The following is an 11,271-nucleotide window of genomic DNA, read 5'->3' on the forward strand; positions in this document are numbered from 1 at the left end:
TTTCCTTTTGGCGAGAGCATCGAAAAACGAATGAGAAAGAGAAACATTTTGACCAGATTTCATGTTTAGACCAAATCTCAGGATACCTGTTCCCCCTGTTTGCCGTCAATTGTTTTAAGTGCAACATATCGAAGCCAAAGTCAAACACAAACATTTCACATTCTTGGCAGTTTGTGTTCCACGCTTCCTGCTAAAAAAAAATGAAGGAAAATCGGAAAACGGAGGCAAACATAGTGCAGGGAAACTGCATGCAAATGATTTCTAGCTTATAAATTATGCAGGTGAGAAGAGCAAATAGTGTCTGCCAAAAACAGGAGAAGAAAAGTTGGAAAAAGTGCAGTAGCCGCAAGCAGTCGAGCAAATAAACTTCAATTTATCTCGACGTGAGTTTTGGTTTCTGACGGTTCCATATGGTTGCCTTTCGTGGTCTTTCCTTTGTTTTTTAGCAAGGGTTTTGTTAAATTATCTGGTAAGAGTAATATAATGCACGAAAAATCATAAGCTGCGAGCTGGCTATCTGTTTCCTCTACTTCTCTATTTATCTACATAATAAAAGTTTTCAAAAATGGAGATATATTTATGTTATTACTTCCAATAACATTGGATTTTTCGGAAAAAAGTGATTTCCATTCAGAGTGTGCCGGAAAACGTACAGTTCACTTACAAAAAACAAATTATTAAAGTTGTACTTTCCCTCTGGCTCCGCAATTGAACGTTTCGGTGTGCATTTTGAGCGGAAGCGGAAATGCCGGCCATCGCAAAAAGTAAACCAGCGTGATGGAAGAGGCCAGCGTGTTTTGCCACTGGCGATTTCGCTTCGGCCTCGTTCCAATGTTCTTACAGGCTTTCGCCTCCTTGTTTTTGTGGGTCCACAGCTCCTGTGTCATATGCAAATTTCAATTCGTGGAAAACAGACGAGCGAGGAATATGAAAGGTCTGCAGGAGCGGTCGCAGCGAGCTGGGTATATAAATATCGATTAGTTAATATCAAACTAGATGGCAGGCTGACAAGGACCTTAAGGCGGCATTGAACTTGTCTCGCCGCGAGGGAGAAGGGGCGAGTGTTTCCGGTCCCTCCATCTCTCTCTCTCTCTCCCTCTCTCTTTCCACACAAACACACTCCAGCAATTGCCTTGCATGATTTAATTATTTGTAGCATACTTTTGTGCGCCGACCAAAAACTTCACACCTGAATGCACAGCGAAGTGGGGGGCTCAAGTGGTTCATCGGCCGAGTGGTGCAAAACTTTTGCCACTTTTGCATTCAGGGCGGTGCAGAGCACAGAAGTTGTTGTTGAAGGACCCCCGAACCTCTGCGGTTTTCGGCCCGAGGATCCGGGTTTTTCTATGCGAGCCCGAATGTCTCAATTCATTTTACGCCACACTGCGCCCCAAGTGGAGCGCACCATGCAAAAAAGGGCTGCCGATGCGGGTTTCGGGCAACGGGTTTGGGATACCCCTCAATCTGTACCCTTAATGGGTGTTTCAGTTATGTGGAAGGTAGGCATCCGTTGGATTGTTGCTTAGTATATTATTAATCTTCATTAATTATTTACCAGAGATAGCAATAAAGAGAAACAGGTTGCAAACAAGTTTGTATCTATTGTATCTACTAACTACCAGTGTGGTCAAATGATTTCCAGTCACTGGGTATCACCAATTCGACATATTCAACTTGTAATTCCTTGATCTGAATGGGTTTCGGGTCTGCCATTTGAGACGAAGAATAAAACAAAACAGAATTTGTGGAAGGGCGGCGGCAAAAGTGCAAGCAACGCAGAAAAGGACTTTGGCATCATTACAATTTGTTGATTTGCTTCGTTAAACAGCAAACAACACTGGCGAAAAGCGGGGGAGCGAAGGTGCGGACTGAAATTGAAACAACAGCGACAGTTGAATGAATCAGGGAGCATAAAGACCCGAGAAATGAACGCCAAGTCAGCCCCGAGCATCGCTCCTCATCTCGCCATCAAAGTCTTTTTGTGTTATTCAAATGGCGGCTGCATTGTTGCTTATTTGCGAAAAAGCAGCGCGAAAAAATGAGCAAAATAAGAAAACATAAGAAAATCCCAAAGGCGGCAAATAAACAGTGGCGAGAAAATGAAAACCGACAAGAAAATGCTGCCGAGGCGCTGAATTGGCGACGTCTTCTTCAAAGGCATCGCCTCGGGCCCCCAAATTTTATCTTGTCTTTAAAGCGCGAGCACAGTTTGCCTTTCCGATGGCCCCACTTCCTCAAAAGGACATTCGGACGTGAAGGAGGCTGGGAGCCAAAAGGAGGTCCCTTGCTGAAGGTTGCAGGTAAGAAATGGTAGCAAGAAATCATCGCTGACAGCAAATAAGGAGTTCGGTGCGGGTTACCATGGGGTGTTCTTGGAAATTCATGAGACAGTGCACTGTCTGCAGTGGTGAGATCTGTTTTACATATGCATCGTTTTCTTGGAAAGATAGACCATAAATATGCATGGAGGTTTTATATTCTGAATTTCGATTTCTCGCATGAACTAAAACTCCAATTTAACTAGATCTTCTTTTTTTTGTTAAAGTAAAAGTTTCCTTTCTCTTTTTATCGTTTTATATTTTAATGCATTTTAAAAGCTTATGAACTAATGTAAATTTTATAAGGTAAATGAAACTGAAAAAACATTTGCGATATTATACAAATTAATGAACTTATTTTGGTAAGTAAATATATATTGATATTTATTTTTTATGTTCTAATATAAACTTGAAAGTACACTTTGTTAAATACTGTGGTCCTTAATTTTTAATTAAAAATGTATATTTAATATTTTTACCTTCTGCCACAAAATTAATTTTTCTTTGTTTACACAACTTTCAAGCGTTTACATTAAATCAGTTTGCAAACTTTGCCTCTCCCAAATGCCCCCTGTTTACCCGTCTTTTTTCAAACTGACCACTCCTCCTTTTTCTCCATTCGATCTCCCGCCCTAATTGGCCTTATCACTTCTGACCCTCTTTACAAAATTAGATTTATTTGCAAATTATAAGTTGAATTGCAGCGGTCTGCCATCATAATATCTTTTTATGATCCACCGCCGCAGCGTCTGCTATAAAAACGAACAAACTTGGCATTTTGCAGTTGAGGCATAATTAATTGCATAAATTGGGTTGAATAATTAGCATTTAATTTCAGATTGGTTACGTTAAGTGTGCGAGAGCGCAGAGAGACAGCAAAAAAGGTTCATTGGGCCGCTCATTAAATTAGTAAGCGGATGTGCCTTAGATTTACGTTTTTTGATACGAGCCTAACCCCGCCGCGGGCTGAGTTTTGGACTCGAAGTCCACTCGACTCGATGGCATTTCTAATGAGTTTAATTTGAATATCAAATTGTTTGGGGAAATTATGTTTCACCGCCGGCATCGGTGCGTTTTTCGCTCGGGGGCGTGCAAATTAATAGCTGTTTGAAGCGCCGCCATTAAATACATTGTATATTGCTATATTTATATTCCGCGACTTCAATTCCCGGAGGTCGATATAGAACACTGGCATAAGTAATTATCACCTGGTTGGACATGTTAATTGGCTTTTGGCGTGAAATCCATAAGTTCTGGACGTCTCAATAAGCTGATGGCACTTTCCTGTACAAATTAGCTTTCAACTTGAGTGTCCAGCGATGGCGATAAAAATTGGGTTGGTCGCACCGGAAGACAGGAGTACAATTTTCTCAATTGCACAGTGGTCTGCAGGGCATAAAACAATGTTAATTAAATAAAAAGAAAAATATATTCAGAGTTGATGACATAATTTTTACAATTGCGAAGATCACTAAAGCTTTAGGGACTTGAATATTGTATTTATCATTTAAAGAATATAAATATTATCGGAGTAAATAACTGAAAAAAGGGAAATATATGCTTTAGGAAGTATAAGACTTAGCCAGATTAAACTAAATTGTAGTGTTGTATAATATTAATGTTCCACCCATTTTTTAACCTTAATGTATGTCTTTAGTTTACCCAATTGCAATCATCATCAATATGTCTTTTCATTTCGCAATGGCTTACCAACGTGTTAGCAGGACAAGCATCTTTTCGAGCCACTTCGGCTGTCCAAAGTAAACGCTTTTTGATCGGCAAATAGCCAACTTCCGCAGCGAGCGAGTGCTAAGAAAACTTTTCCCAGCGCAGCGGCGTTTGCAATCGACAAATGTCGATTAGCACATCGCGTCAGCAGATGTGTGCAGGTATTGTGGCTATTGCTACCGCTATTCTCTGTTTTGGCTAAAACGCACACACGCGAAGACAGACGCTTATAGCCACTTTGCCAGCATTATAGCCAGTGGTCTGTGATGGGCGCATTCGCGTTCGTGATCGGCATGGGCACTACAATATTTTCAGTTTCATTTCAGTTGGTAAACAGCGCGCGAGCGAATAAGACACACGCGGTTAAAAAAAGTGCTCGAAAAGCTGAGAAAACAGGGAGTGCGAAGTGTAAGCAGCAAATAAAAATAGAGAAAAGTGCAAAATTAAACAAAATTCATTCAACCAATTGCAGTGCACAGTATTTTTGTCGTTTATTGATTCGCAGCTATAACTCGTGATCCACCGCTAATATTCATTATCATTATTCATTCGTTGACGGCGAGCAATCAAAATGAATTAAAGACAACTCGAATTGCATCCGAGTGTAATTGAAATTCTTTAAATAATTCAATAAAGTGCAATGCCAAGGGCAAACGTAAAGAAAACCTGATATCTGTTGCATCTCCTGCAAACCAATTCAAAAGAATAACAAATATTTGTCTTCTCCGACGAGATAATAACTTAAACTGGAAGCATGTACTTCCTCAAACGATTCTGCGAATTTACAAAATGTTTTTGCTTTAGCTCCATTCATGTCGAAAATATGTGACAATTGGGAGCTGAAGCATCTTATCAGACAAGTCAATTAACGTTACGTTTTTATCTAGATAGCTGTCATTCCTGAATGTCTTCACTTGACACATGCCCTAATGAACTGCTATCTTGAGTAAGCGTAGATGGGTGAATTCCTTGCATCTTGAACTCACTTTGTGCGAATTTCATCAGGAAATCATTTGCTATGTCGACCAGAAAGCACATTACATTTTGAGGTCTGCGTTCTGATTTCGATTTTTTCCCACAGAAATGCACTTGCATTTGCATTCGATTTTCGGTTACGGCTTCTGTTTTATTTTGGTTTTTCAAGCATTTTCCGCTTTGCTCAATTTGTTTGCATTGCGTAAGGTCGTGTAGTTTCCCATACACTCTGCAGCACTTTGTCTCGCCAAGAAATTCGAATTTTGTTAGCCGCAAAAGCTCGGAAACATCTTGGCCAAGAGTCAGGGCCGGCCAACAGATGACAGTCGGCAAAAAAAGCTGTGGGCATAAATATGAATGAAGCAATACAAAATCCCTCATTTAACAATGGTCCCACAAAAAAAAAGTGTTGCAACATCAAAATGCAAAGCTTGGTTTGTTTTTGGCCAATGTTTACAATTCATTTCGAACATTTTGTGTAACACTGTTTTTATGCCCAAAATTTAAGCTTAAATAAATATTTTTTTAATGAAATTTATTTATTCTTAAATGTAACGAAAAAATTTCTATTTGCACAACTGGCACTGACAATATTTCTCTTTACCCAAATTTGTAGCCAATTTCACAAGAGTAACATGATGTTTTATGACGTTTGTGTCTTTAGCACGTTTTCAAAATAGAGCTCAAATATTTTTTGTATTTGCAAAATTTAATTTGTTGTTAATGGCGTGCCAAACCTATTTGCGATCTGTTAAAAAATCCACCCAAAAGTGCATATATAAGCCTACGATGTGCTTATACACGAATACATATTATAGCTATGACGCTTATTTTCGCGATTTGTTTTACGCACCTTAGAATGTGCTAAATTCAAAAAGATTCGGCGAATGCTAATTGTTAAAAAAATTATTTATGGCCGGCTTGTAAATTGATTATGGATTTGCTCTCTTTTCGCCAGCTGATGAACTTGGATCGTCTGATTCCGGATTGTGATCACTGGCACTTCGGTGATAAGCCATGATTCTACTCCACTTCCCCATCTCCGGATTACGTTGAATCGGATACAAATTGGGGTCAGATCGCGGGGCCTTTGACACGTTTTTGGAGCAGATCTGAAGGCCGTTGCTGGTTGCTACGAGATGTTGAATCATGTTTCAGTGTGTTTACGGGTACTTTCAACACGTAGTATGCGACTATTACTGTGCAAAAATATGAAACCAGTTTGGAAATGGACAATAACAAAGAGATTACATAATGGGCTGTGCAATGAGGCAAGCTACTCGAAAAATTTGCTTTAGTATGGCCGGTCTGTTACCTGCCTACTGTCTGTCTGCTTTCGAAAACCAGTTCCTCACTTGGGTTTCGATTTGGTTGAGGGGAATCGGTTTTCTTTGGGCCTCAAAAAACTGACTGGACTCTATGGAATCGCCTAAGGCTTCAGTCACGTGCTCGTCTTCTCATACTTGCTGCTCTTAAAATGCTCTTTTATGTGCCGACTGAATTGCCAGTTGTTTTGAAATTTTTAATTTTTTTGTTTATAGTTGCATGAACGTTGAAACACTTGAAGTTAATATGTGCAAAAAAATTGGGGGAGTTTTATTATATGGGGTATTGTAGTCATTTTATTATTAAGGTGACCTAATAATCTGTAAATATTCATAAAAGTGTATAATTATTTGCAGAGAATACATGCTAAATTAAATGCATTTTTTCTGTTACTTTTAATGACATAAGCCTAAGATATTAAGACGAAAAAATACTTTTGGATGATGATAGCAAACTTAATTTAATATGGCTAAAATTAAGAATTCTTTTTTTCATTTTTAATTGTGGCTTTTATCTTAATTTATACAAATTATTAAAACAGAGTATTACTTTCTTGTCACGTGACATATAAAAATCCAGTGGAACTCGATTTTTATAGATGCTTTTGAACCTTACAAGGTTACTTAAGCTTTGTAATAAAGATTCATGGAAGTATCGAAAAGTGAAAAGGCTTAGGAAAAGATGTGTCATCGTCCATATTTTTTCCATTAATTAGTTGATGGAGCCAGCTCCTGGCGATCGTGTCTGAGGGTATTAACACTTCGCCTAGACTTTTGGTTAGCAATAATTCAATATGAAATAATATTCACAAATTGGTCATTACTTCAAACAAGCCGCGTCAAATTCAAGCTAGTAAGGTTCAATGCCTTCATTTGGGATATAATCAGTTACTAACCAAAAAATACTGTTCTCACTTTCACCTGAGTAGAGGAATAACCAATATATCTATGTTCCTCCATGTAGATACATGTGTATGAGTGCTAATGAGGTGCAAAGTCTGCTAACTGGCAAATTGTGAACTATGATAAATATGTGAAGTGAAGTGTTGCAGCGTACGCGAAGGAAACCAGGAAGTATTGCACCAACTTGCCCCAGTTTGAATTTATCACCCTAAGTATAAAAGCCGCACAATGAATGCCAGTGAGAACTATTTCACGATGGAGCCCACGGAGAATATATCACAGGTTCTAGACCAGAACAGAAACAACACAAATAGCCTGCGAACACACCCCACTGTGGAAGAGTATTATGAAAGTGAGTATATTCATAAATCCAGTTTAAATATTAAGAAAACATAAGACGTTATCTACTTCTTTTGAATATATGACATATTAATACATAATAATATGACCCATATTATCTTGATCACTTTTTTACCTTACTTAATATTATCTACGACAATGTGCTTCCATTCAAATATTTAAATTACATGTTTACACCTACATATATAGATATGCAACCCTAGATTCTTACAGTTAAGATAAAATTAAGGTTTATTTTGGTAACTGCTATTTAGCTAAAGCTTTTCATTGAAGCGTATATTTAATGGCTTTACTAACATGTTACATAAGCCCCACACCCTTCTGCCAACTAATTGGATTTCTGGAAACTCACTTACAGACATGACCGCCTTCCTCAGCCTGGCCATCTTCATAGCCAGCCTGCTGACCATCCTCAACATCAGCATCTTCGCAACGACAGTCTCCCGGCTGCGTCGTCACCTGGACAAGCCGCTGCTGGGGCCCTCGATTATGATGGTGGGTCTGTATCCGATTATCTCGGTGGCTGCCCTGGTTACCATTCTGGTGCCCTACTCCTGGTTCGTCTGCCACACTGTGATGCACGTTATGTTCATGGTCGGTGGACCTGTCTTCCGCACCCTGCTCTTCCGTTACGTGGGCTCGGAGCAGAATTACGTGAAGGAGACGGCCGGCGAGGCGGTGCAACTAAATACTCCTCCGTGCTGCTGCTGCTGCCTCTGCCTGCCGATGGTGGTTCCCACCAAGGCGAAGATCTGCATCTCCAGATACATGGTATGTCCCAGAAATCGGATTTGCAAGGAAATGTTATTCTATAAAATGACTCACCATCGCAGGTATGGCAAATGCCCTTCTGGCAGGGCTCCATCGTGCTGGTGATGAACATCCTGTACTACCGGGACATTCAGCTCTACAGGCAGGTCATGTTCTTCTTCATCCCCTTCATCGTCTGCTCCATTGTTTTGGGGTAAATATTTTGATCGTTTTTATTATTATTATAAACATACGAGCTAAGTGTTTGTTCACCCATAGCGTTTGGTCCCTCCAAATCACTGTGCGGATGATCACGAAGGTGCGCGGCGACTATCAGCTGAGAAAGAAGATGTTCTGCCTCCAACTGGTGGTGATGCTATGCAAACTGCAGTACCTGGTACTCTACGATCAGCTGGACGGCATCAAAATGGGCGGGGAGTATCCCATTAATCACACCGTCTACAAGCAAAGTGAGTATCTTACTTCAAAATAACTTAAAACCATCCTAATTTACTTTCTTTATAATAACATTGTATTAACTTGTTTTACCATTTTTACAGCTATCATCAACATCCTTATCCTGGTCGAAATGGTTCTGGTATCCATGATGGTTCAAAGTGCATATCGTACTCCCGTTCAAGTGCAAATCGATGAGGTTAACAAGGAAAAGGAAGTTACTCGCATTTGAGTGTGCCTATGAATGTCCAAGCTTGTAGGAAATAGTAAAATTGTGATAAATTTAATAAAAACATGTTAGCTAAATTTATATTATATCTTGAACTTTCAACTGCAGTGTTCTTCAAGTAATTTCAGAAAATACAAAATGAAGTGTTGCCTGTAAATCAAACTTAAAGGCAAAACCATTGCGACTAAATCTCACTTGACTGGCTGGTTGGCTTAACAAAACCGCCACAAATCATGTGTTTCCAACTCGACTTGGTCAGTTCTTCGACTGGGAGCACCACAGCCACCCACTTTGGGACCACCCACGCCGTTTGAAATGCGTGTCGCTTTTAGCTCATAATTCTCCCTGCGGCCTTGCGAGGGTCCAGATCCGTTTTACATTTTTCAGCAGGACAAACAAAACGCTGGGTGACTTGGGCCAAATGCCCAAGTGCCATAAAAACACAATAAATATAATATGAAATATCTGAACGCATATACATCTTCCTTTCTGTTTAGATAGCCTTTTCGGATAACTCAATTGCCGTCGCAACGCGACCATTGGCCATCCAAGCTTGAAAACGCTCACTGCGAGAAAGCGGGAAAATCCGTTCGATGGGCAAAAATTATTGGTGGGCGTGGCGAAATCTGGAGTGGCAGCCACATCAACAACAATTGTGTACTGCACGGCAGTGCGTTGAAATATATGATTTATTTGAAAAGAAAGTACATGGTGCTCTGCCCAAATAAATCACACTAAAGATCCTACCAGCCCAAAAACCAAGGAAAGTGGGAGGGAAAAGCAGCATGAGGCACTTTCTAGGTGGGAGGTGGACCAAGGCCGTTGGGCAATGGAAATCAAATATAAAGCTGAGGGAGAAATATATCCAAGCGGAGGATATACTGTATAAAAAGAGTTTGGGATTCGGTATAAGTTTGTATATAAGTAAATAATAAGCTCGTCCTGAAATCAAAAACGCAACGCAATTTAAAAATCTACTTTAAAGAACCTACAATAATTAATTCTCAATGGAAGAAAAGCTTATGAATTCATTAAAAAACAAAACAGAAAATGTTAATATAGTTTTAAATATATAATAAAATTAATAATTGTTATTGGTATTGAAAATGGTTAACGAATTAATGGTAGTATGGCTTCTTCAATTTAAAATTTTCAAATAAGCTTCTACCTCCTAAATCCTGTAAGCCAGTGCCGCCAGTCTAGGATTTAAGGGGTATCAAGAGCCTGTAGCACGATGGCGAGGAAAGGTTGGACTGCCGGGGCTTGGAGGAGGTAAGTGCCACGGTCGGTTGTCACTGGGCATGGTTATCTTATCGCTGTTTTATGATGTACACAACGCACAACGCCAGCTATGAGCAGCCAAAGTCCTGGGACACTTCTCCCTCGGCACTCCGGTACGCCCATCCTCCCATCCAATCCACAGAAATCCACTATTGGCCTGGTCGAGATGTCGCTCTTTTTATGAAGACGCTTGTTTGCTCGGCTTGCCAGCGCCTCGGCTGCCATCCTGGTGGTGGCTCTGACTTGACTGAGGCAAGTAAATCAGATTAAGTATCCGCTGCTCATTTTGATGAGTTGTGGAGACGACCAGCCAATGAACCTTAGCGCCATTCATTGCGGACTCTTGATTTTATATTATTCCCTTTGGCAGCATGTGCGAAGTGAAAAGTGGTAATAAACAAGAAGGGAAATACTAAAGATGCGGCAAAAGCTAAGGCCACTAAATTAGGTAGAGGTTTAACATTTTTATGAAGTCACATTTAAACTTTAAAACATTGAAAAAAAATTGCTAAATAATTATGCGTTTTCTTGTAGAGCTTCAGCCATAAAGTAGGCAACCAAAATCTGATGAAACCGAAGACTGCCATCTTGATTTTGGCCCAAACAACTCAAATTTGGTGTAGCAAAATTTTCGGGTGCCCATAAAGTTCATAAAGCTCTAGCGAAGGGGAAAGTAGATGGTCTGCAAAATTAAAGTAAGCATTTTTGCCACCCACTTGAAGTCGCTTTGTGTCTGCCATTGTCTACGCTTCTTGGCCATGTCCAAACACGTTAGAGGGATTGGGCTGAAAGCCGTCTGGGCCACGATGTCATCCTGCGTCTTATGTCACTGTCCATTAAACGCGACAATCGGGGCCTTGAAGATCCAGCTACTTTTGCAGCATCTTCTTAAATCCGAAAATGGACCGTGTTTCACGACTACTTATGGCGAAAACACTTAGACAAA

The 11,271-nt window shown here is 40.0% G+C and overlaps 1 protein-coding gene across 2 annotated transcripts; it reads left to right on the forward strand.

The window, feature by feature from the left end:
• The first annotated feature begins 4,365 nt into the window (after positions 1-4,365).
• LOC6618372 (organic solute transporter alpha-like protein) lies at positions 4,366-9,125 on the forward strand. 2 transcript variants are annotated; one of them, XM_032719120.1, is made up of 7 exons: positions 4,381-4,454; positions 5,980-6,190; positions 7,311-7,601; positions 7,968-8,380; positions 8,443-8,573; positions 8,639-8,829; positions 8,920-9,125. In XM_032719120.1, the coding sequence occupies exons 3-7, from the start codon at positions 7,478-7,480 to the stop codon at positions 9,045-9,047; spliced, it is 987 nt and encodes a 328-aa protein (XP_032575011.1). In that variant the 5' UTR covers positions 4,381-4,454; positions 5,980-6,190; positions 7,311-7,477; the 3' UTR covers positions 9,048-9,125. The 2 variants fall into 2 exon arrangements, with proteins under 2 accessions (XP_002042642.1, XP_032575011.1); XM_002042606.2 differs by lacking the exon at positions 5,980-6,190 and having other exon boundaries at positions 4,366-4,454.
• The last annotated feature ends 2,146 nt before the right edge of the window (positions 9,126-11,271 follow it).

Source organism: Drosophila sechellia, chromosome 3L (genome assembly GCF_004382195.2).
Source record: "Drosophila sechellia strain sech25 chromosome 3L, ASM438219v1, whole genome shotgun sequence".
Classification (NCBI taxonomy): domain Eukaryota; kingdom Metazoa; phylum Arthropoda; class Insecta; order Diptera; family Drosophilidae; genus Drosophila; species Drosophila sechellia.

What these genes read in the sequence shown, in the direction of transcription:
- LOC6618372 (XM_002042606.2), top strand. Translation starts at nt 7,478, where the DNA reads ATGAATGCCAGTGAGAACTATTTCACGATGGAGCCCACGGAGAATATA. An exon ending in TCTGCATCTCCAGATACATG is followed by an intron (nt 8,381 to 8,442) that starts GTATGTCCCAGA and finishes TCACCATCGCAG; the next exon opens with GTATGGCAAATGCCCTTCTG. An exon ending in GTCTGCTCCATTGTTTTGGG is followed by an intron (nt 8,574 to 8,638) that starts GTAAATATTTTG and finishes GTTCACCCATAG; the next exon opens with CGTTTGGTCCCTCCAAATCA.